We start from the raw sequence: 22,163 nt of genomic DNA on the forward strand, positions 1-22,163 counted from the left end.
GGTTGCAAATTCTGATTGTTATCTTTGGAAGTCCGGACTCCACTAATCAACCGCTACAATCTAACTATAACTCAAAGGTCTCCTAACGGTGCCTCCACTGCATCATTGAAAGCAGAGGCAAGATGTGCATGAAATTGTTCCGCGAGATTCAATGATGCATTGTTCTGCTCACCGTTAACGTCATGCCAGACTGTCCAACTTGAGTATCCTCTCATGTGAACGTTCAATCAACACTCCGCGTCCTTTCAGTTTCCAAGAAACTGTGAGCGCGATATAGCTCAGGTGTTGTGACAAGAAACAGTACAACTCGGCGCTCCTTAAGGCCTTAAGGGGTCGGAATCAGGGGCTGGTGCTCAATCACGTGACTGCCTTATTGGGAGAATGTCTCAGTGTTGAAAATATAAAAATAGCTAAGCGCTTGCTTTCTTCTATCGAGGTCTTCAAGTTCGGGAGACTGTATTACTGCAATGTCTTTGCCGCAACGACATGTATCGAGGCCTATTACTAGACTATCGGCGCGTGCAAGCCCATATCACAGTGCAGTTACTTTGTATGCAACTGGAAATGCCGCGGATCAGGCGTCAACTTCAATGTCTTCCAGTCTAAAGCCATCGAAGCGTATCAAGCTTGAGGTCGAATCCAAGACCTTAGACATATCAGACCATGTGACGCCCTCCACGAATCTACGGAAGACGCCGCGAAGTTTAAAGCTAGAAGAGACGGTATCTGAAGAAGATTCGAGTCCGAAAGTAAAGGCCAAGTCCCCCAAGAAACCTAAACCAATCCCACAGTTTCTGGATACTCCACATCCTGCTCCACTACGCTGGAAGGAGGCGTATGACTCGATCAAAGCAATGCGTGAACATATTGTTGCTCCTGTGGACACAATGGGGTGCGACCGAGCCAACCACAACGAGGAAGATCCAAAGGTTGATATTTATACAGTTTCTTACGATGACTGGCTTATTTATTTATTTTATGGCAGAACCGACGGTTTTCTGTACTAGTGTCTCTGATGTTATCTTCCCAAACGAAAGATGAAGTCACAGATGCAGCTGTTGCGAAGCTGCGAGCTGCCGTAGGAGGCACGCTATCTATCGTGGCCATCATATCCGCGGATGATTCTACAATTTCAGATGCCATAGCGAAAGTTGGCTTCTGGCGACGGAAAACTGGGTCCGTTTATATTTCATAGAACAGCGAGTAGCTATATTCACATTTTCTGTCCAGGTATATCAAGAAGGCAGCTATACGGTTACGGGATGATTTCGATTCAGATGTACCCAAGACGGTGGATGAGTTATGCTCATTACCGGGAGTCGGACCTAAAATGGCGTTCCTTACGCTTCATGTCGCTTGGAATCTGTAGCCGGTGATTTTACTACGTCTTTGATGAACTCGCTGATGCACTTGCAGCAATCACGGTATTGGCGTGGATGTGCATGTTCACCGTATTACTAACAGGTTGGGGTGGCATCAACGGCCAACCAAGAAACCTGAAGAAACGAGACTAAATCTTCAGTCCTGGTTACCCATCGAATTGCATCGCGAAATCAATCACATGCTCGTCGGATTTGGTCAGGTATGTTTGCATCATAGCTACGAGGAGTCTCGTAGTAATTTCTCTTTTGCTAAACAGACCATTTGCGTCCCTGTGGGGCCGAAGTGCGACTCATGCACATTAAGCACTAAGGGGCTATGCCCAAGTGCTAGTACAAAAACCCCGAGGAGCCCGAAGAAGCGGAAGAGACAAATTTCTGCAGACCTTGAGCACGAGTCTGGACCAAAGATCGATATTGCAATCGAGTCTTCTGACCTATGAAGAGTTGATTTTCTTCGACCCCCTATCTGCCAATGCATGCACATATTTGTAATGTCCATATATAATGACTACTGCCAAGCTCACATAGCTGACTTTCAAGATAGAAATGCTCGTCTCTAGCAAATGAAACGATTCATGTTGGACGTTGTGGATGATTTGAAGAGACATGATTATGCAATACTACCGAGTATCTTCAAGTTGCACAGATAGCTCCAGCCTGAGGTGATGAGCCTTGTCTTCATTCCTTAGTGATCAAAGACCACCGGTGTTCACGCTACGCATGACAACTGATCAAAATTTCAAGTTGGCCACACAGTTTGTTTCAAGGGCATAACACTTCTTGGACCTCCCTAAGTTGCCAAAGTTACTAGCCCGGCGGAGACACTCGCGCCCGCATATCTCCCATCAGACGAATCTTTCTTCCTCTAGTACGACCGTTCCATTGTTTTGACTTCGACATTCGTGGGGCTTTTCGTTTCTCGGCGTATTACGGAACTGGTTGGTTGCCATTGCTTCCAGCATCCTGTGTTTGGGGGCAAGGTACATAAGGATGTATGATCATTCTAACAAAATATCAATATCTCAACCTTTTCCAGCTACTTAACCAAAGATTAGTGGGCACTCGACGTCCGTGAAATTGTCACATGGTTATCTGGCAACACGTATTCCAGGTGAGCTAGTTAATAGGCCTCGATGCATGAAAAACCTAAATCTAAATATAGGCTCAGACAGGTCCTCTGAGACTAGGTACACCCACGACTGAGTCGTACACCCACAGCATTCCTATTCGGTGTGGAACTCGGAATAATGTTTAGAACGAGGCTTAAGCGCGGAAAAGTTCAGAGGAAGTGTGACACTTCCTCGTGACGTCAGCTGAGCCTCGTGCATAAACACATAATTTGGAAGCCAGAGCGATCAGCATTTAAGTTGCGTTTGCTACAGCCTGCGTAGAGTTCTTCACTCGATGATGAGGGCATTGCGATTTTGTGCAAGGTTAGTCAAAATTCGATTCGCAGGAGTCTGACAGACGTCTGGGTTATGTATAGGTTGGCGCCCGCGTATCTGTGAAGAATATGAAGCACGGAGTGATGAGGTTGATATCCGCATCGCTTATTAACTCAGGGCTATCAATGGCGGCAGTTTCATTTATAAAACTGCTAACTCAGTAACAAGCCGAATGTATCACAGTATCACTATTTAATAACTGCTCGGTTAATCATCGGGCCTCACCCGTACTTACAGTGACAGGCTGGGATCCCGTCCGTACCACACCCACCCATGTCGACCACAACGACTATCACTCCAGAGGAAATCCAAGCTTTGGACCTATACCTCTCCACTGCTCCGAAAATGGAATACATCTGCAGTAAGCCCCTCTGTTGTTCGAGACTGATACTATGCTTACCGATTATTCGAATGTGATGTAGTTGCTGCTTTAACACTCTTTACCTGGGACCTGAGTGAGCAAGCCTGTTTTGTGATTTCATTCAGGACCGTTGACAATACACTAGTCTTAACTTTTCCCCACGAGGTAAGTTTGTTTATCGGATTGAAACTGTTGTAGAAGCTTAATGGTAACAGGTTAGATTATGGGTATGTCTGACAAGTACATGTTGGCTAGCAAGATGACCACGACTTCTTGCAGAATACCAAATGGACGCTTGCAAAAGCTCTGTTTTTCGTGGTGAGACAACGTCTGCATTTTGGTCGGGCGTTTTGCCTTATGCTTCTCAGAATCGATACTTTGCGCTTGGGGCAGCCATCTTAATGACATTCTGTGAGTTGTGCACCGAAGTTTGGTGTACTCATGTATCGATGCTCATTACTGAAACATAATGCAGTAACGTTCGACGTTGCACCGACATGGGCTATGTGTGTTATCTCTCCATTGACTTGTACTGGTGCTAATTCGGAACAGATGTGAGCTCAGACACTCTTATCCCCTAACCCCCCTCATGGTAATGTCAGGTTCTGCAAATGCCTTCTTCGCTGTCATCGGTGTGTAGCATGCTCATCAATGGACTTCAGTCTGACGATCCCCAGCTTTATTACTAGTGGCTAACATCGAAAGTAAGCTCTCGGAGCCATCTCACGTACCGTATACCTATCAAAATCTAAGTGATTCTCCAACTTCGATTGTACGCGTTGTATGCATATGGTGCGTGGCAATTCAAATCATTCCGGTTGATACCTGAATGATATCCAGACAAAAGAATTGTCCTCCCTGTGTCGGCATTGTTCATCATGGTCTTCAGTGGTATGATGGTGATGGCAGTGGTCATATACCAGTACGAGAAGAGTGAGCTTCGTCAATGTTTTAAGTATGTACACTAATCAAAGCTTAGACCACGAAACCCAGATCTTTGGCGCGTGCGCTATCCTTGGGTCTGTAGATTGGCTATATCTTTTCTGGTACTTTCTCCGTAGACTGTCATTGCGACCCTCTCCTCATTCTCCACTATAGGGTACCAATGATGGGCTTAGACTTTGTTCTTGTGGTGTTGGCAGGCTACAAATCCCTTCAGCACTATTTCCAGGTACCAGACAAGTCCTGGTCCGGTGCGCGTCTCATGCGTACCTTCGCGCGAGACTCGATTCTTTATTTCCTCTGGTGAGAGCACACGCAACTCAGCGGGTCTATTCTGATCCAAGTACTGTTTCACTGTTTACAGTAACTTTTTGATATACCTATTCAGCACCTTGCTGGGCAAATTCGGTCCTGCTGAGTATTATCAACTTGGCGCGATCACAATCACAGTTGTCCCACCTGTATCGGCGAACCGTCTTCTCATCAACATGTATGACTCGGCACACCCCGAGCAAGTGGGAGATAGATTGAGGTCTGTATTTCTCATCAATCCTCCGACGATTTATTTGACGTGATGTTCAGAATACACCACGAGGACATAGAGCTCAAAGTGCGCCATAAGGACATAGAGCTCGCATCCATAAGTATGGAGGGTTCGCTTGAGGTGTAGTCGTTTGATGATGTACTGCCAAGCTCACCTAGCTAATTCTATGATCGAAATACTTGTCTCGAGCAGGGGAGAGGATTTATGTCGGACGCTCTGGGTGATTGAATGCAGCATCTTTCGCATAGACGCGACGTCAGCCTGAGAGCTAACGACACATGTCTTGCTCCTTCGGTGACTAAGTCTCGACACCAGATGTTCTAAAAATCCGGCCAATGTTCGGAAGCGCTCGCGCCGGAGTTTTCTCCGATTCCTAAACCGAGACTACACATGCTCAACTTTGATCACATTTTTACTTGGCCACATAATGGTTTTGAGGGTCTAGCCCACCAGTGCATGGGACCTTTGACCGGATCGGCGTTGCGTTGACCTCCGTGAGCAATCAGAGTTGCTAGGCAAGCAGTTTTGCATATTTCCGTATCTATTTCTAACTAAATGAATTACATTCTCTAGTACTATTCTGGCCATCCCCTTGTCCAACGCTTGTCAGCCGGCCCATCAGCGATTGTGGAGTTCTTTTGGTGCATTGGCCCCCATATTCTGATGGAGGATGGAGGTGGCTGTTTGCCACTGATATGTGTTACTAGGCTGAGGTACATCAATAACGTCATTACATCATTTCTGGCCCAGTGACAGTGTCAGTAGGTAATATCGAATCGAGGCCAATGATGACCATTTTATGCAGGTTCGGTCAGCGACCGCTGTAACGATCACCAATTTTTTAGATAATACTTCATGGCATCTGGTGAGTTCATATATCTCAAGCTACTCACCGGTTTCGGACTATTCCCCATCCCACAAAGATTTCAACCACATTGATTTACATAAATCATTCAAGATTCAGAATAGACAAAGCTGCCGATGCTGTAACTGGGAAGAGTTCGAGCCGCATTTGCTGCCTGACCAGAAAGTCTATGATCAATGCCACCACGGCAGCAGTTGTCCTCTTCGCCCAGTGCGGGTTTGTGTAGGTTTGGTTCAAAGTCCCATCGCAAGCCGGCTAGGAGACACTCAATCAATTGTCTGGGCAATCGATAGGCTTGTGCCCACCTATTTGCGACGAATGTATCATGAAACACAGACCCATGACGAGGTTGAGATCGGTATCAATCTCCGAGTCCGAGGCCGCATCGGTACTTTCATTTGCGATTCATTCAAGTAATAGGAAGGCATCAAGGTATAGATATTTAATACTAACTGGTTCAGACCCCCATTGCAAGTCCCGCCCAATCTTTTCTCCAGTGACAGGCTGCAATACCACACCCATCCATGTTGACCACAACGGCTATCACTCCAGAGGAAATCCAAGCTTTGGACCTATACCTCATGACTGCCTCGAAAATCAAATACATCGGCCGTGAGCCCGTCTATTTATTGAAACCAATATGCTCACCTGTTATTCAAATGATATGTAGTTGCTGCTTTGACGCTTTATACCTGGGACCTTAGTGAGCGAGCCTCTTTTATGTTTTATACACGACCATTAACAAGAAGACTAGTCCTAACTTTTCCTCACGAGGTAAGTTTGTTCATCAGCTTGAAACTGTCGGCGTAGAAGCTCAACGGTAACAGGTCAGACTATGGGTATGTCTAACTTAAGTACATATTGGCTAGCAAGGTGACCACGACTTCTTGCAGAACACCAGGTGGACGATTGCAAAGACTCTGTTTTTCGTGGTGAGAATGAGCGCATAGGTCAGGCGTTTTTTGATCTAATGCTTCTCAGAATCGATACTTCGCGCTTGGAACAGCCATCCTGATGACATTCTGTGAGTTGTATACCGGAGTTTGGTGTACCTATGTATCGATGTTCATTGCTGAGATGCAATGCAGTGACGCTCGACGTCACACCAACCTATGCTATGTGCGTAATCTCACTGTTCTCTTCTGCTTATGCTCATCCAGAATAGATGTGAGCTCAAAAACTCTTGACTCCTATCTCTCCCTCATTAAACATCAGGTTCTGCAAATGCGTTCTTTGGTGTCATCGGTATGTAATATGCTCATCCATGGGTACCAGTCTACTCAACGTTCAACCCTGACACGTCCCAGCATTGTTGCTGGTAGCGAACATCCAAAGTAAGGTTTCTGAGTCATCCAACGTATTATTCACCCATCGAAGTCTAAGTGATTCTGCAACATCGAGTATATGCGTTGTACGGATATGGTATGTGGAGTAACACAAATTGTTACTTCCATTTTATCCCTGAGTGATATCCAGACAAGAGAATTGTCGTTCCTGTGTCGGCACTGTTCATTGCGACCTTCGTCATTATGATGGTGATGGCAGTCATCGTATATCTGTATGAGAAGGGTCAGCCTCATCAATATTCTCGAGTATGTACACTGACCGCAGTGTAGATCACGAAGCCCAGATCTTTGGTGCTTGCTGTATACTTGGGTCCGTGGATTGGTTGTATCTCTTTTGGTAGTTACATTCGTGGAATCTCGTCCAAACCCTCCCCTCATTCTTCATTTCAGGGTACCCATGATGGGCTTAGATTTTGTTCTTGTCGTGTTGGCTGGTTACAAATCCCTTCAACACTATTTCCAGGTACCAGACAAGACTTGGTCCGGTGCGCGTCTTATGCGTACCTTCGCGCGAGATTCGATCCTTTATTTCTTCTGGTGAGAGTACATGCAATCTACCGGGTTGGTTCTGATCAAAGCACTATCTCGCTATTTCTAGCAACTTTTTAATATACCTGTTTAGCACCTTGCTGGGAAAATTCGGTCCTTCTGAGTATTATCAACTTGGCGCGATCACAATCACAGTTATCCCACCTATATCAGCGAACCGTCTCCTCATTAACATGTATGACTCGGCACACGTCGAGCAGCCGACTTGGACAATGGTTTCAAAAACAAAGGCTTCTCTGCAACTTGTGAGAGACACGTTGAGGTCTGTTTTCCGCTTGCATCCGATGAAGTTATCTGACAAACAATGACATGGTGTACAGAATACACCACGAGGACATGGAGCTTGCATTTATGAGTAAGAAGAATTCCCGGTGGATGGATGATGAGCCATCGTTTGACTGAGGTCAGTCCAACTGTGAGGGTTTGTACGATAATGGTATTTACAAGTTTGGGCCTACAAACGAGACAATCTCGAAGCACAATACCAGTAGTACTTGCCCTACCAGATCCACCAGAGCGGAGTGGATAGGGAGTGCGTATGTATCGGGGTCGAAGCCTCTGGACCACAATAAATCGGTCAATATCCGAGCTACGACCAGTGAGGTGAAGACCTGTCGTGAACTTCAGAAAACATCAGGACATGACGGACATGAAACTCACTGCACAACAAAAGAATAATACAGATAATATGGCAAACATTATAGAGAATTTTAGCCATCCAGATGCGCGTAGGATACAGAGAAATAGAATCACTATCGGGACTGTGATGAGAATGAACGTGGCCATGACAAGTTTTTGGGAAGGTTCGCTTTTGTGCAGGGACGTATTCCCAGATGCTGCATGAAGAGCAGTCGACAGTCGGGAGACAAATATAGACCCAACGCTGCCAGGAAGTCCTATTCTCCTGTGTTATAGCAATTTATACGATAATATTCGCCCCACTCACCACTGATGACGATAGCAAGAAGAGGGAACCCTTGATAGCGAGAGGCGAATATACCAAGCACAATGCCAGTGGCGCAAGAAATCACCATTGCACCGAAAAGTGGAATCCAACCCTGGTAGATCAAATCCTTGACACTGCTATTACGCCTCACCAGGAACACACACATCGTGGCGGAGAGAATAGTGAGCACAACACAAATGAGAGGAATGGGAGTATTGACGACATTAATGAGGATGGAGGAAATGGCACCAAGGAGGCTGAGCGTGACCAAGTCTCCAAAGCCCGATGCTACCGGGGGCGCAATATTATCTGGATATCTTTAGCATAAATGTTGAATACAAGCCCAAAATCGCTTGCCTGGGTCACGCCCAAAACGTCTACAGACGATAACTAGGAAAGACATGAAGGCACCGAGGATGATACTGGACAGGCATGCGGACATCATAGTCGAAGAGGCCACCATGGTGAATCTGTCATGAAATTAACTACCACGCGCTAGATATGAAAATGACACATACTCGACTAAACCCGACTTCGGGTTCCCACCCAGAGGTGGCGGCGGCCGGGGCACCCTAGCAGTGAGCGATAGGGTGCTGTTATGTGGAAAGGGGACAGCAGGACTCGAAGATAGCTCTGGCATGAAAAGACAGAGAAACATTGCGACACAAGCTGCCACAAATGCGACGACAGTTGCTTGCACTTGTAAAAGTGCCAGATTACCGTACACAAGCTTGCGTTGTGCGCTCCTGTCGTCTAGCTCGCCCATATTAGCCGCAGTTCCCATTCTGGCAGAGAGATTCATTTCTAAGTTGCCTTTGAGATTCAAGACAACAGGAACGATCACTATCAGCTCGTCAATGGTGCGCATTGCCCGCCAACGCTGTAAGCAAGAATACACACATCAAATTGAGACCTTGGACGTCAACACTGTACTCACTGACACACGGTCAAGGAGTTCCCCAGTCAATAGGAGACTTATGGTAGCCACAAGAAGCGTGGGTGCACACTTTCAAGTAATCCGAGTCAGAGGGTGTCCGTCGTTGCTCTGCAAATTCTAGCCACGTACTTCGACAACAATGCTACCAACTTGTGACCAGACACTTCCAGAAGGTATCCGTTCATGTCCCCTAATTCTTCCACCTGAGCCCAATAGAGCGGCACTCCCATCGCTTCCATGCTCTATATCGTCGTCAAGGTCCTGCGAATCGTATTCGGCCGTCCTGTAGTCCGCCCGAGGTGTGACCAGAATATCCTGCAGGGTGTCTAATCCGACGTCGTCGCCGAGGTTTTGCAGAGGCAACTCTATTTCATTTCTGGAGGGCTCTTGCATGGTTTTTTCTGAGCTCTAGCGAGTCCCAGTCCAAACTGAACGTTGATCAACGAAACTACGCAGCCGAGGGAAAAATTGAGGTTGCTATATTTTCATATGGGACACGGGCTGACATGTGGATAAAAATCGATCCAACTGAGCGTCACACAGGTCGCGGCCCGGGCACCAAATATCTAATTTGGGTGTCCACCTAGGAAAACGTCCAGACATGTATCCCAGGGCCGATGTGAGAAAATGTATTTCATAAGCAACGACAAAACGTACTAAGTATTGACGGTGTCAACGTTTAGATTTTGGCGAGGTCTGGTTCTCACATGCTTGATTATCCCTAGGTTACGCGCAAGACTGCAGTAATCGGTCACTGGCTTTGCCTTGTGTTGTCAAATCCTGATGTTCCTAGTAGCCATCGAACTCGTCGGAAGCGCTGCCATGTCTTCCATATGTTGTCCTATGCTACACCTGCTCTGGAGGGACGCTCCTCTTCAGGAATTCTTTGGAGACCATCCCCCGACAGACGAACTTGAAGCGCTGCTGACTGAAATTAGATTGCTTCGGTAAAAGTCACCGGAGCAGGCTAATAAGGCCCGAGAACTCTTGAAGACCATTGAGGAATCCATGAGACAAATTAAGGAGAAAGTGACGGGAGACGCAAACGCAGTAAGGTGAAGGGTACGTTAGATGGCTCGAGAGCTTGCTTTCGGTGTTCGTCACTGGTAACGCAGCGGGGATTGAGTAGACTGAAGTCCATTGATGACCATGCTACAATCACTTGCCGCCAAGGAACGCATTTGCAGAACAAGACAATCAGTTCCATGAGGCGTTTAAAGTATCTGAGCACACATCTGATGCGAAATAGCATAAGTAATAAGAGAACAATGAGATGACACACATACCCTCCCTCTGTCTAATTTTCCGTAGTCAGACCTTGACTTTTTCGAGGCCACCGTCGCTGTGACGTCGAACTTCAACTTCACTGCAATCGGTAATCAACATGATGTCAACGCATACTACTACACCGCGATACGACTCCAGTGCGCAATTCCGAAATAGAATGCCATTAAGGATGGCTGTCCCAAACGCGAAGGATCGATTTTGAGAAGCATCAAGCAAAACAGCCGACCGATATGCACCACCACGGATATTTTACAAGCGTCCATCTGCTGTTCTGCAAATGCTAGCGGCAACACGTATACTGTAACTCCACCCATCGAAGGATCGTCTATGTCTTTTTTCTGAAGGTCTGGCTAGGGGAGACTATGTCACCACTGAACTTTGCAACACTTGAGTCCGATCAAAAACTCACCTCATGAGAAACTGATGCTTGTCACAAACAATGGCGAGAGGCAAAAAGGGCTCACTTCACCTTCACTCACATGCACACGGATCCAAAGAAGAGACGGACCGTGCGAGCCGCTAGGCAGGGTTTTGAACTCCGCAAGGACCTAACCGATTCGCGATGGTCAAGCCTAGCCTGCCCTCTCACCGTTAATATTCTATGTTTCTATCCTCCTCTATCTCTCTGTCATCTTCACTCTTTCATGCACATATGAGCCTCTTTCACGCTCGCTTGTGCACGGCCTTTGCGTCATTTCAGCCGTTGAAGTAGCACAAAGGCCGTGCTCATAGATTTACAGAGCGAGAGTAATAAGATGCTTTGGGGTCACTGAGGGAAAATCAAACCCAACCATGTCGCAACAACGAAATTGGCTAGGATAAGTTAAGTTTAACATGAGCATCGAGCTGTATGACGCCGACTTCGCCATGGCCGCTGCCAGACTTTTCAGCATCCTGATGAGCTTTACCCTCCACTTCTTCTCTCTAAGTTTCATGTTCTCACTAGGAAGTCGAGTCGCGATTTTCATCCAAAAACAAGGTCTTGTACCACGAACCAAATGCCATCTGAGCCTTGAAGGCCTGTGAGCTGATGTCGTGTTGAAGGTGTTTGGCTTGCAGACAACCGCATGAAAGCGCTCATTCTGCATCCACGGAAGATGCTATTTGGTGGCTTTTGAAATACACCACGAAGTCATGGAGCCCGCGTTCATAATGCGGAGGGTTTCCGGTGAGGGAGGTGTCATCGTTTGGATAATCATTGATATTAGTCGGGCTTTGTTTAGTATTTACAAGCTTGTGCCCAAAAGCGAGACGATCTCGAAGCACAATACAAGGAGTAGTTGCCCCACTAGATCCATCAGGGCAGAGTGGATGGGTAGTGCATATGTATCAGGGTCAAGGTCTCTGGACCATAAGAAACCAGTCAACAACCGAGCTACGACTAATGAGGTGAAGACCTGTCGTGAACCGTCAGTAAACATCGGGATAAGGAGGACATGAAACTCACTGCACAACAAAAGAACAATACAGATAATATGGCAAATATGATAGGTAATTTTAGCCACCCAAATGCGCGTAGAGTACAAAGGAATAAAATCTCTATGGGTATTGTGATGAGAATTAACGTGACCATGACAAGTTTCGGGGAAGGATCGCTTTTGTGCAGGGATGTGTTCGCAGATGCTGCATGAAGAGCAGTCGACAGTCGGGAGACAAATATGGACCCAACGCTGCCAGGGAGTCCTGTTCTCCTGTGTTATAACAATATAGATAGTAAAATTCGACCCACTCACCACTGATGACGATAGCAAGAAGAGGGAACCCTTGATAACGAGAAGCAAACATATCAAGTACAATACCAGTAGCACAAGAAATCACCATTGCACCAAAAAGCGGAACCCAGCCCTGGTAAACCAGATCTTTGACACTGCTGTTACGCCTCACCAGGAACACACATGACGTGGCGGAGAGAATAGTGAGCACGACACAAATGAGAGGAATGGGAGTATTGACGACATTAATGAGGATGGAGGAAATGGCGCCAAGGAGGCTGAGCGTGACCAAGTCTCCAAGGCACGATGCTATCGGGGGCGCAATATTATCTGGAAGTGTATATGTTTTAGCGTAATGTTTGAATAGAAGACCAGCATCACTTGCCTGGGTCGCGTCCATACCGTCGACAGATGATGACAAGAAAACACATGAAGGAACCGAGGGTAATGCTAGACAGACACGCTGACATCATAGCTGAAGAGGCCACCATGGTGAATCTGTCGTGAAATTAACTACCACGCGCTAGATATGAAAACCACACATACTCGATTAAACCCGACTTCGGTTTCCCACCCAGAGGCGGCGGCGGCCGGGGTACCCTAGCAGTAAGCGATATAGTGCTGTTCTGTGGAAAAGGGTCTACAGGACCCGAAGAGAGCTCTGGGACGAAAAGACCAAGAAGCATTGCGACACAAGCTGCCACAAATGCGACGACAGTCGCTTGCACTTGTAAAAGTGCCAAATTACCACCCACGATTTTGAGTTGTGCGTTCCTGTCGTCTAGTTCGCCCATATTAGCCGCAGTTCCCATTCTGGCAGAGAGATTCATTTCTAAGTTGCCTTTGAGATTTAAGACAACAGGAACGATCATTATAAGCTCGTCAATGGTGCGCATTGCCCGCCAACGCTATAAGCAAGAATACACGCATCAAATCGAGACCTCGGACGTCACAACGGTACTTACTGACACACGGTCAAGGAGTTCCCCGGTAAATAGGAGGCTTATGGTAGTCATAAGAAGCGTGGGTGCACACTTTTTAAGCAGTCAGAGGCATTTCTGCTCTGCAAGTTTTATCCACGTACTTCTGCAACAATGCTGCCAACTTGTGGCCAGACCCTTCCTCCGCCGGAAGGTATCCGTTCGTTTCCCCTAGTTCTTCCACCTGAGCCCAGTAGAGCGGCGCTGCCATCGCTTCTGTACTCTATATCGTCGTCAAAGTCCTGCGAGTCATATTCGGCCGTCCTATAGCTTGCCCGGGGCGTGACTAGAATGTCCTGTAAGGTGTCTAACTCGATGTCGTCGTCGTCCTTGTCGTCGACGTGTTGCAGAGGTGACTCTATTTCATTTCTGGGGGGCTCTTGCATTGTTTCTCCAGCAATTCCCGTGCAACCTCAAAAGAAAAGAAAAGAAAACCAGTTTGTACGGTCAGCAACTGTGGAAGCTAACTTTAGGGTTTGCTGAAAGTGACGGATTTGTGGATCATGTGGGAAAAGATATTACGTAAACAACGACAAAACGCTTGGTATTGAAGGTGTCAGCGTTTAAACCTTAGCAAGGTCTGGTTCTCACCTGCTTGCTCGTCACTAATCTGGCATACAGAGTATCTTCTGCTCTGCATCGGTTACGCGCAAGACTGCAGTAACCGGTCACTGGCTTTGTCCTGTGGTTTTGGCTGCCAAATCCTGACGTGCCTAGTAGCCACCGAACTCGTCGGAAGCGCTGCTATGTCGTCCAAACTGCTTCAGTATCCTTTACCACCTCCGACGCGGTCTCCCCTCTTTAAGAATCCTTCGGACACTGTCCCCCCGACAGATGAACTTGAAACGTTGCAGACAGAGCTTAGATTTCTTCGGCAGAAGTCAATGGAACGGGCCAAGAGGGCCGGAGAAGACTTGAAGACTATCGAGGAATCTATGAGGCGAATGAAGGAGAGAGAGAAAGGAAAGGCAAAGGCGGTAGAGAAGGTGAAGCGTGAACGCCCTTGTATGTTTCTCTCTTTATCCGTCTTAACTTGAATTCTGGCTCATGAATCATATCTCTCTTCCCGGGTCCACACTTTTTCACTACGACTCAATCGACGGTTGAAAAATCTAAAAAATCTGTACATGCACCGGACGACAAACTTTCGCGGTATCCCGTTCGTTCTGACGGATCTCATACTCATGGTATTACTCGACAAACATCCTCCCAATCTGGCATATTCTTGCCTCAATGATGTTGTCATAGTCACCCCAGCCTTGGATGCGGACGAACGCGATCTTTCTCCCTCTATCAACGGCTCTGGAAAGCGTCGAGCACCATCGATACCGGTTTCTTCCTTCGCGCCCTCTTCCAGAGCATCACTGGACCCTCGAAGATCGTAAGTCCAAAGACAAAGCTCCGAATGTATTGTCTCATCATTTCCGACCATCCTGTTAGAATACCGGATGACATCAAGAAAAAAAAGAAGAAACGTAAACGAGATGAAGATAGTGACCTTGAGCAGGGTAATCTACAGAGACCATCCACAGAGACTGTGATTCAGATTCTTCGTACAGATTCCGGCCGCGCTGTGAAAACCTTGCCAGGTCCTTCTCTCAGTGTACCCCTCAAGACGTCGAAATCACTGGGGTTTGTGGCAAATCACGTCAAGGTACTTGATCTGCATTCTCTTGCATTCCATCGCTTCATTGGTGTCCTAGTCTTCATTCGCACCCGACTTCACACTTCCACCCTCCACACCACTACTACCCACCCGTCCTCCGATACCCCCTCCGCCCGTTCCCGGTCCCAGCAATGCAACAGATGTAACCGAAGATTTTAGTAAGCTCAAACCGCCAGCGCAAACTCTCGTCAATACCTTCTACACGAGCATCGAGCCTTGGATACGAGGGATTAAAGAGGAGGACATTGGTTTTCTTGAGTTTACTGCGGATGAAGTTGAGCCTTATGTGGTACCGAAACTGGGCAGGCATTACTCGGAAGTATGGGAGGATGCCGATATGGCCATGTATGGTGGACCATTGCCTGGGTTTTCGTCTGGTCGATTGGGTGAGAGCTCGACGTCAGCACCAAAATGGGACCCATCGACTCTCATGGAGGCGGATCTGTTGACGGAGGAGCGCAGTCATGGGCCATTGACAGAGCGATTGATGAGTGCCCTTTTACCAATGCCAGATTCGACAGTGTGGAAGGGTGTCAAGGCTGCCGAGGATGCTATGGAGGGTAGACCGGGCGGAACTGGTGCTGCGGCTGCGAAGCGGGAGAAAGTTAATGTGGTTGATTTGGAGGAGAGGGTTCAAGACACGATGCGGTTTCATGGCTTACTTCATGAGCCGGTGAGTACGCTGACTGGTTTTATTATCGGTGTTTCACTCATAGTCCTGCCGTAGCCCGATTATTCGACAAAAGTCGACGACCCAATTGCGACAGCCCTCAGGCATGCTCAACGGCAATTACGGACCGTGGTAGCCATGAACAAGGCCAGGAAAGAACGTCTTGCTGCTATTGCTCGTGATCGGCTTGGTTATCAGGAATATCTGGACCTCCGTTCCGCCCTTGATAAAAGCATAACGAGCGCCTACTCGAAAGTCCAGAAGAAGGACGAACCGAAGCTGAATAAAAAGAAAAAGAAACTATCGGAGGCTAACGGGAGCATAAACGGGAACACTTCTGTTACCAGCGCGCCTAAACCCTCACCTGCAGCACTTGGACTTGGACCGGATGATGATCTTCATCTTGTGGTGCCAGATCACTTGCAGCAACTCGTGGAGACCCGGCGGCAGTGGGTGACAAGCGTTGGGGGCGTTTTTGACGAGAAAGAGAGGGAGTGCCCTGGTCGAATATGGGACCTTCCGCGACGAAGCATATATGAAGGGCTTGAGGACGCTATCCGCCACGATCTGGCTCGGTCGTTACATCCAAATAGTAGTGCATCAGGTCAACGGACTAACCAAGGGAATGGAGATGAGATGGATGTTGGATGACATAGGAGACAGTAGAGCTTTGCCCTACCGTAATCTATCTTATTTTCTCCCGTGGATTACACTGTTTCTTGTACACTGCCTTTCCACATTACATGCGCGTTTAATTACTCCTGTACTATGCAGAAGCATTACACCTAAGATGTGATCACAACCTCAGTATTCATCCCCTACTTCGCTATTTTAGGTTTCTTAACCGTTTTCTTACGAAGTGTCTCTCCCTCAACTTTACGTTTCCTACTCTTCGACTCCTTTGCCTTGCGGGGTGATCCTCCAATCCCAGAACCAGCATCACCGTCCTCCACTTGGCAGTCAGCATCCATATTCGCATGATCGTCGTTTATTGTAAGCTTGGCTCCATATGGCACGAAGTGATGCTTGAGTAATTCTTTTGGATGTGAAAGACGAGGAGGATTTTGGTGCAGAATGGATGGGTGCTCCGGAGTACTTGCTCTTGGTGGCTGGGCTGAAATAACGAGATGGCGTGCAATCTCTTTGGGTGCTATGGGACGCTCAAAATCCATTCGTATAGTTTCGCGGAAGGAATAACTTACCCATGTACAACTTGCCCATTTTTTTCTTTCTAGGAAGCAAACATGACAATCCTCTCAGTTCCTCTGCTCCACCTATATTCGTGTCGTCGTCACACATCGACCATATATCATAGACGGTGCCCTTCCGCGTCAAGCTACCGACCTGACCGCTCCGTGAGGACGAGGGCGCATCGATTGCCAGTCCTTCAAAATGTTTGGCATTGACCTATAACAAGCATATCTCTAAGCCAACAACCATGCATTTTAACGGATACCTACCGAGTCTGGGGCCCGTATTAGCCATATTTCAATATCATTATCGTCCCGAACGGAGTCCCAGTCGAAAGTATCGGCTTCGAATGAATGGTCAAATACTTTGGAACCGGGCGGAGGTTTGTAGGCCCAATTCGGGTTCACTCCTTCATTCTTGCCATGGTCGGTGACAGTGACTGGCTGCGTTTTTGACTTTTTCTTTGATTTCTCTTTGATTTTGATTTTCGAGGGTTTAGGTGCTGATTGCGCTGGTTCTGGAGATGACATATTTTTTGAGAACAGTGACGGACTGCGGTTAGTCTCCTGTAAGCAGACCAAATAGAAGGAAGAAACTCGTTCCTGAGTTTATGTCTGTTATGTGGACTACCGTACCGTGAGTCCGTGTCGATGAGGTGATAGCCTCTTTTGGATTGTTTGGCAAAGGCTTTAGAAACAAACAATCCGATAGCGGAAAGCCGCAGAAGTTCTACTACACACCAGGAGGATCATGACGCTGGAAAGCCCGCCAGTCCTTACAATCGCGGGAAGCGACTCCAGCGGGGGGGCAGGCATACAAGTGCGCATTTGCGCTCTCTACTCTAGGGGAATCCAAGACTGTTTGACTGAAGGCAGACCTGAAAACATTCACTGTTCACGGATGCTACGGTGCAAGCGTAACTACTGCTCTGACTGCTCAGAACACCACTGGTGTGCAAGCGGTGCATGGAGTACCTCCTGACTTCGTACAACAGCAGGTGTGTAACTAATTACGTGTGCCGTCCCCGATTCGGCTTGAGCCTTTCCCGTAGATAAGCTCTGTCCTGGACGATATTGACGTCAAGGCAATCAAGACTGGTATGCTTTTTGATACCGAGAACACAAAGGCAGTCGCACAGATGCTCAAGGGCTACTTTGATGCCAAGGGGCCCATCCCTTTAGTCTGTGATCCTGTTTGTGTCTCTACCTCCGGTCATGCTCTCTTGCACCCAGATGCCGTGGATACCCTTATAGACGAACTCTTCCCTCTTTCGGACCTCATAACCCCCAATAAAGCAGAAGCGGAACTCCTCCTCAAACAACGCGATTTTCCTTCTCACATTGCAAATTTACAAGACATGATCAGCGCTGCTCGACGGCTGAGGACATTTGGCTCACAAGCTGTGCTCGTGAAAGGCGGTCATTGCGTCGTTTCTCTAAAAGATCTTGCAAATGTTTCCTCTGACGACACACAGGTGATTCGAGACGATCTTCTGGACGAGAACACGAATATCCTCCGGGTTCATGGAAGGACTGAAAGACACGTAGACTCACTCGTAGTAGATGTGCTTTGCACATCCGATAACCGCATCACCATATTTGCTAGGACTAAACTAGAATCAACAAGTACCCATGGCACTGGCTGTACGCTGAGTGCTGCGTTGGCATGTCAGCTTGCGAGGGGTACACCGCGTTTGTCACCCTTCTTTGACTATTTTTACCACCTATCCTGATAATTCACACAGTGACTGAAGCCGTAAGGCTTGCGGCTGCTTATACTCATGTTGGAATTGATACCGCTATTCCGATCGGGAGTGGCTTTGGCCCTCTGAACCATATCCATTCAATCACTCCACGCCTCGTCTCTCCGTACGTGACTGTCATAGAACACACTACGACGAATTGACTGCTCCGAATGTAGGCGAACCAAGACGAACCCATACCCACTCACAAGTTCTCTTATACGGAGTTCAAAGGTAATTTGGAAAGAGTATGTTCAACACGAGTTCGTAGTACTACTGGGCAAGGGTACCCTTCCTAAGGAAAACTTCCTTCACTTTATCAAGTAAGGACTTTATTGACAAACATGAGAGAACGATCTGATTGCCCCCAAAGACAAGATTATCTTTATCTCAAATATTATGCTCGGGCGTACGCGTAAGTAGTCAGATCATCCCCGCTTCTGTACCTAATGTCTCTCTTCTAGACTCCTTGCAGCCAAGTCGCATGCCTATGCACCCATATCGGCAGCTATCGATGTGGTTTTTAGCATAGTTCAAGAAAGCTCGATGCATATGGGTTATTGTGCCGAGTGGGGTATCACAGAAGACGAACTGATCAACACCCCCGAGTCTCCCGCCCTGACGGCTTATGGGGCTTTCCTCATTGACACCGGACTGCAGGGTACGATGGCCTATCTTGTTGATATTGACTTGTCGAGATCTGGCTGTTAGGTGATTTTATGAAGATAAGCGTCGCCCTTGCCGCCTGCCTGCTTGGTTACGGAGAAGTTGGCCTGTGGCTCAAGGAAGAGGCCCAAGCACCCGACTCATGGGTCCAATGGGAGGGGAATCCATACCTTAAGTGGATGGAGGATTATTCAGGCGACGTGTATCAAAAGGCAGTGAAAGCTGGACTAGGTGAGGATGCAACGAAAGTTCTTGCTGCACATGACTTCATGTAACTTTATAGAGACGCTCGAAAGCCGCGCAGCGGCGGATGCGCCTTCGCTTATCAGGTTCAAAGATTGGCAAGATGTTTGGGAAAGGTGTACGCGACTGGAGAAGGGTTTCTGGGATATGGGGATGAGTCTTGAGTAACCACACTTGTTGAATGTCTTCCCAAGTGATGTCGCCAGTCTGACCATAATGGTACTGCTGCAAAGATGTCTCATCCATGTTCCTTCGAACCATTCTGAGTTTATTCAACCGGTAATACATGAGAATAACTTAGGCCATAACGGAAGACCTTGATGTACAATCGAAACATCTTCGTAGGGTAACCCGAAACCCTGCATACTATGCAGAACCGTATGTCACTTTTTATGCGATAGCGATCAATGGAGTACTCGGAACACGACGATGTGCCAACTCAATTTCCTCCGAAGACTCGGATTCCACGCTGGTGTTTGATTGCGTAGTAGTGTCGTTGGTTCTGAAACGAGATTGTTCCATATTTATGAGGAGGTGGTTAGCGGTTATCGGAGGTATCACGATTGTCCAGCTCGCTCCTAGTTGGAGGAACTCAGGTGGTGCAAGATGGAATACAAAAGTGATGGCCAAGTAGTTGAAGAAATTGCTAGGTGCGTGATTATTATCTTCGGTATGTATAAATGAATATTCGCGGAACTCACCATGCAAAGTAAATGAAAGAGTCTCGCGCCAAAGTCTTCATGAACCGAGCGCCAGACCAATTTTTGTTGGGGACACGGCGGTAGTGCTGCACAGATTTGAAGCCAGCAAGTGCCATGATCACGAAGTCGAAGGCCATGATTGGAGTCCTATCATGTCAAGTGAGTGATTTCAACGATGAAAAGGTTGTGTGTTAACCCTCACCAGAACGGAATGAACCAGCTCGGAATTGCTTCTTCGCATACACCCATGAGCACATACTCATTTTCTAGACGAAGGTGTCAGTTCAAGCGAAGTGCATCCAGACAGCCCATTCTTACCTTGAGCATATATGCTCATTGCAATAGCTATTCCCATCATGCTGCATATGTATATGATAAATAATGCCACCATGGGGATCACGATCACTCTTTCTGTGTCATCAGATCAGATAAATGGAGCAGCTCTTTGCACGTGAGAACGTACTGTAGTCATAGAGAGCAAACAACCGTCGAAGAAGAATGACTATTGAGAAAAGGGTGAGTTTTGGAATTTGAAATGTGTGACTACCCACTTTCGATGTTCGCAACAAGGAGACAGCCTATATTTTAGCACTTGAGTATGCAGCCTAGTAGTAACTAAGGATCTTACTCACCAATGATATCGAAGTTTGTGAATGCATGACCTAAGAAATAAGGGTTATTGGTGAACAGATATGCTGGCAGGAAGATATCTACACCTGGTGGTCATTAATAAGATTGATGGCTAATGCAATAATACGAGGGACATACATGGTAACATCTGGATTTGTTTGGACATCAACTGCAGAGAAGCAAGTCAATAAGTGCTACCAATGAAGACACAGATTCGAGAACTGACAGAAGGTAGAGGCAATGATTGTAGCGAGCCCAAAATATCTATTCTGAAAAAAACAAATGTCAGATATATGTCAGATTATAACTCACATTTAAACACGTACAATGAAGAATAAGATCCTAGATGTTGTCCACCTCGTTCCCTGGCTGTGTTATGATCTGAATCGGACTTGGACAGAATGCACAACCTACCCATAGAATATTGACCTCGTCTTGGAATGTCAGAACTGGATAAAATTGTAAATTTGTTGAGATATTAATTATCAAGTCGCTGCGTACCAAAGTCCCATGTATAGAGCACGACAGCGGAGACTGAACAAATAGAAGTAAACCATCCGAGTATCAATGAACCGCTGACAAATCTCACCTCCAAGTTGACGAACAATAGTATCATAAAACTCATATTGTTCAAGCTGCTGGAGCTCTGCAGCAATACTCGAAGCATTCATGATGAGTGTTTTGAGTGGTGTTTGTACAAAAGCTGATCACACCACCCTCGAGCTTTATGTCTGGTGATTCTTTACCAGGATGCAGGGCCAACAGTTGACAAATAGATGTGATCAGCTATGCTGTGTGACTCGCATGAGAATAAAGCCAGGAGTTCAGCCTGATTAGTATCTTGATTGAAGAAATTAATTCAAATACTGACACATGCCTGAGGACGCCCATGATTCAGAAACATGGTGGCAGTACAGAATTAAGATGATCAGTATCTTCAATGATCAGGTGGGGCGTGGCAGTGGTGGACTTGCCACGGTCCGACACAGCTCTTGCGAAGATTGTTGAGAATGGACATGATTATACGTCTTTCAGCTGGAAATCTATCAGCTGTGATAAACAGGCTCTCAGGTGAACAGCATCACATGTTTTTTGTTCCCACAGATCCACTAGCATTGGAATATCTAGATCCTTCTAATCCCCACAACTGAAAATGTGGCACTGCCAGTGCTCGGCCTCCTTCGCCCCGACCTTGCCTGGCACACAGCCTGAGGCCTCTTCACGCCAGCAGATACTGACTTCGCTTCGCTTCGGAACCTGGAGAATGATTGCATATGAATAGGCTCGCAATGTCCGAGTTCGAGCGAGGCAAGTTTCTGCACGAGAAGCGGATGAGCATTCGCCTCGAGACTGAGATAT

At 47.1% G+C, this 22,163-nt stretch overlaps 9 protein-coding genes across 9 annotated transcripts; 5 read left to right on the forward strand and 4 right to left on the reverse strand.

Annotated features, from left to right (window-relative positions):
• The first annotated feature begins 424 nt into the window (after window positions 1–424).
• Window positions 425–1,942, forward strand: DEU56DRAFT_801538 (DNA glycosylase). Its single transcript, XM_041353157.1, has 5 exons — window positions 425–929; window positions 986–1,176; window positions 1,231–1,365; window positions 1,417–1,582; window positions 1,640–1,942. The coding sequence occupies exons 1-5, from the start codon at window positions 468–470 to the stop codon at window positions 1,820–1,822; spliced, it is 1,137 nt and encodes a 378-aa protein (XP_041209015.1). The 5' UTR covers window positions 425–467; the 3' UTR covers window positions 1,823–1,942.
• Window positions 1,943–2,966: 1,024 nt separating this feature from the next.
• On the forward strand, window positions 2,967–5,057 carry DEU56DRAFT_333110 (uncharacterized protein). The gene is made up of 17 exons (XM_041345716.1): window positions 2,967–3,009; window positions 3,065–3,188; window positions 3,250–3,282; window positions 3,334–3,353; window positions 3,404–3,415; window positions 3,468–3,506; window positions 3,557–3,599; window positions 3,664–3,696; window positions 3,791–3,820; window positions 3,866–3,892; window positions 3,942–3,980; window positions 4,029–4,121; window positions 4,168–4,234; window positions 4,287–4,433; window positions 4,495–4,662; window positions 4,713–4,796; window positions 4,867–5,057. The coding sequence occupies exons 2-17, from the start codon at window positions 3,101–3,103 to the stop codon at window positions 4,937–4,939; spliced, it is 996 nt and encodes a 331-aa protein (XP_041209016.1). The 5' UTR covers window positions 2,967–3,009; window positions 3,065–3,100; the 3' UTR covers window positions 4,940–5,057.
• Window positions 5,058–6,063: 1,006 nt separating this feature from the next.
• Window positions 6,064–7,836, forward strand: DEU56DRAFT_912311 (uncharacterized protein; the record flags this gene model as incomplete). The annotated part of the gene is made up of 14 exons (XM_041357387.1): window positions 6,064–6,151; window positions 6,210–6,242; window positions 6,294–6,313; window positions 6,367–6,378; window positions 6,433–6,471; window positions 6,521–6,563; window positions 6,755–6,784; window positions 6,847–6,873; window positions 6,923–6,961; window positions 7,016–7,108; window positions 7,156–7,222; window positions 7,276–7,422; window positions 7,484–7,696; window positions 7,755–7,836. 14 exons carry the CDS (start codon window positions 6,064–6,066, stop codon window positions 7,834–7,836), a joined length of 933 nt encoding a protein of 310 aa, XP_041209017.1.
• Window positions 7,837–7,874: 38 nt separating this feature from the next.
• Window positions 7,875–9,710, reverse strand: DEU56DRAFT_912312 (Mg transporter; the record flags this gene model as incomplete). The annotated part of the gene is made up of 7 exons (XM_041357388.1): window positions 7,875–8,045; window positions 8,095–8,330; window positions 8,381–8,668; window positions 8,720–8,850; window positions 8,899–9,260; window positions 9,318–9,386; window positions 9,447–9,710. The coding sequence occupies 7 exons, from the start codon at window positions 9,708–9,710 to the stop codon at window positions 7,875–7,877; spliced, it is 1,521 nt and encodes a 506-aa protein (XP_041209018.1).
• A 2,061-nt stretch (window positions 9,711–11,771) lies between these two features.
• DEU56DRAFT_333152 (solute carrier family 41 member 1) lies at window positions 11,772–13,771 on the reverse strand. The gene is made up of 7 exons (XM_041345717.1): window positions 13,401–13,771; window positions 13,282–13,350; window positions 12,863–13,224; window positions 12,702–12,814; window positions 12,338–12,646; window positions 12,052–12,287; window positions 11,772–12,001 (listed from the first exon to the last, which is right to left on the reverse strand). Exons 1-7 carry the CDS (start codon window positions 13,680–13,682, stop codon window positions 11,831–11,833), a joined length of 1,542 nt encoding a protein of 513 aa, XP_041209019.1. The 5' UTR covers window positions 13,683–13,771; the 3' UTR covers window positions 11,772–11,830.
• Window positions 13,772–13,872: 101 nt separating this feature from the next.
• DEU56DRAFT_801557 (histone acetyltransferases subunit 3-domain-containing protein) lies at window positions 13,873–16,346 on the forward strand. The gene is made up of 6 exons (XM_041353158.1): window positions 13,873–14,301; window positions 14,545–14,677; window positions 14,737–14,804; window positions 14,856–14,950; window positions 15,000–15,635; window positions 15,690–16,346. The coding sequence occupies exons 1-6, from the start codon at window positions 14,043–14,045 to the stop codon at window positions 16,281–16,283; spliced, it is 1,785 nt and encodes a 594-aa protein (XP_041209020.1). The 5' UTR covers window positions 13,873–14,042; the 3' UTR covers window positions 16,284–16,346.
• Window positions 16,347–17,492, reverse strand: DEU56DRAFT_801560 (uncharacterized protein). The gene is made up of 3 exons (XM_041353159.1): window positions 17,093–17,492; window positions 16,835–17,039; window positions 16,347–16,782 (listed from the first exon to the last, which is right to left on the reverse strand). Exons 1-3 carry the CDS (start codon window positions 17,351–17,353, stop codon window positions 16,451–16,453), a joined length of 798 nt encoding a protein of 265 aa, XP_041209021.1. The 5' UTR covers window positions 17,354–17,492; the 3' UTR covers window positions 16,347–16,450.
• On the forward strand, window positions 17,470–19,720 carry DEU56DRAFT_801561 (Phosphomethylpyrimidine kinase-domain-containing protein). The gene is made up of 9 exons (XM_041353160.1): window positions 17,470–17,642; window positions 17,695–17,820; window positions 17,875–18,514; window positions 18,568–18,691; window positions 18,744–18,887; window positions 18,938–18,979; window positions 19,029–19,225; window positions 19,276–19,461; window positions 19,514–19,720. Exons 1-9 carry the CDS (start codon window positions 17,574–17,576, stop codon window positions 19,639–19,641), a joined length of 1,656 nt encoding a protein of 551 aa, XP_041209022.1. The 5' UTR covers window positions 17,470–17,573; the 3' UTR covers window positions 19,642–19,720.
• DEU56DRAFT_944702 (uncharacterized protein) lies at window positions 19,387–21,475 on the reverse strand (the record flags this gene model as incomplete). Its single annotated transcript, XM_041358988.1, has 13 exons — window positions 19,387–20,119; window positions 20,175–20,321; window positions 20,377–20,440; window positions 20,493–20,585; window positions 20,638–20,676; window positions 20,726–20,752; window positions 20,807–20,890; window positions 20,932–20,973; window positions 21,031–21,073; window positions 21,131–21,169; window positions 21,219–21,253; window positions 21,306–21,338; window positions 21,394–21,475. 13 exons carry the CDS (start codon window positions 21,473–21,475, stop codon window positions 19,864–19,866), a joined length of 984 nt encoding a protein of 327 aa, XP_041209023.1. The 3' UTR covers window positions 19,387–19,863.
• Window positions 21,476–22,163: the final 688 nt, after the last annotated feature.

This window comes from Suillus clintonianus, assembly GCF_016758775.1.
Source record: "Suillus clintonianus strain FC179 chromosome Unknown DEU56scaffold_31, whole genome shotgun sequence".
Classification (NCBI taxonomy): domain Eukaryota; kingdom Fungi; phylum Basidiomycota; class Agaricomycetes; order Boletales; family Suillaceae; genus Suillus; species Suillus clintonianus.

What these genes read in the sequence shown, in the direction of transcription:
- DEU56DRAFT_801557 (XM_041353158.1), top strand. Translation starts at nt 14,043, where the DNA reads ATGTCGTCCAAACTGCTTCAGTATCCTTTACCACCTCCGACGCGGTCT. An exon ending in TTGTGGCAAATCACGTCAAG is followed by an intron (nt 14,951 to 14,999) that starts GTACTTGATCTG and finishes TTGGTGTCCTAG; the next exon opens with TCTTCATTCGCACCCGACTT. An exon ending in ATGGCTTACTTCATGAGCCG is followed by an intron (nt 15,636 to 15,689) that starts GTGAGTACGCTG and finishes GTCCTGCCGTAG; the next exon opens with CCCGATTATTCGACAAAAGT.
- DEU56DRAFT_333110 (XM_041345716.1), top strand. Translation starts at nt 3,101, where the DNA reads ATGTCGACCACAACGACTATCACTCCAGAGGAAATCCAAGCTTTGGAC. An exon ending in TCGATTCTTTATTTCCTCTG is followed by an intron (nt 4,434 to 4,494) that starts GTGAGAGCACAC and finishes CACTGTTTACAG; the next exon opens with TAACTTTTTGATATACCTAT. An exon ending in ATGGAGGGTTCGCTTGAGGT is followed by an intron (nt 4,797 to 4,866) that starts GTAGTCGTTTGA and finishes TGTCTCGAGCAG; the next exon opens with GGGAGAGGATTTATGTCGGA.
- DEU56DRAFT_801560 (XM_041353159.1), bottom strand. Translation starts at nt 17,353, where the DNA reads ATGTCATCTCCAGAACCAGCGCAATCAGCACCTAAACCCTCGAAAATC. An exon ending in TAATACGGGCCCCAGACTCG is followed by an intron (nt 17,040 to 17,092) that starts GTAGGTATCCGT and finishes TGCTTGTTATAG; the next exon opens with GTCAATGCCAAACATTTTGA. An exon ending in AATGGGCAAGTTGTACATGG is followed by an intron (nt 16,783 to 16,834) that starts GTAAGTTATTCC and finishes AGCGTCCCATAG; the next exon opens with CACCCAAAGAGATTGCACGC.
- DEU56DRAFT_333152 (XM_041345717.1), bottom strand. Translation starts at nt 13,682, where the DNA reads ATGCAAGAGCCCCCCAGAAATGAAATAGAGTCACCTCTGCAACACGTC. An exon ending in TTGGCAGCATTGTTGCAGAA is followed by an intron (nt 13,351 to 13,400) that starts GTACGTGGATAA and finishes CTGCTTAAAAAG; the next exon opens with TGTGCACCCACGCTTCTTAT. An exon ending in TATTGTTCTTTTGTTGTGCA is followed by an intron (nt 12,002 to 12,051) that starts GTGAGTTTCATG and finishes GGTTCACGACAG; the next exon opens with GTCTTCACCTCATTAGTCGT.
- DEU56DRAFT_801538 (XM_041353157.1), top strand. Translation starts at nt 468, where the DNA reads ATGTCTTTGCCGCAACGACATGTATCGAGGCCTATTACTAGACTATCG. An exon ending in CTTCATGTCGCTTGGAATCT is followed by an intron (nt 1,366 to 1,416) that starts GTAGCCGGTGAT and finishes ATGCACTTGCAG; the next exon opens with CAATCACGGTATTGGCGTGG. An exon ending in TGCTCGTCGGATTTGGTCAG is followed by an intron (nt 1,583 to 1,639) that starts GTATGTTTGCAT and finishes TTTGCTAAACAG; the next exon opens with ACCATTTGCGTCCCTGTGGG.
- DEU56DRAFT_801561 (XM_041353160.1), top strand. Translation starts at nt 17,574, where the DNA reads ATGACGCTGGAAAGCCCGCCAGTCCTTACAATCGCGGGAAGCGACTCC. An exon ending in GCGGGGGGGCAGGCATACAA is followed by an intron (nt 17,643 to 17,694) that starts GTGCGCATTTGC and finishes GTTTGACTGAAG; the next exon opens with GCAGACCTGAAAACATTCAC. An exon ending in ACTCCACGCCTCGTCTCTCC is followed by an intron (nt 18,692 to 18,743) that starts GTACGTGACTGT and finishes CTCCGAATGTAG; the next exon opens with GCGAACCAAGACGAACCCAT.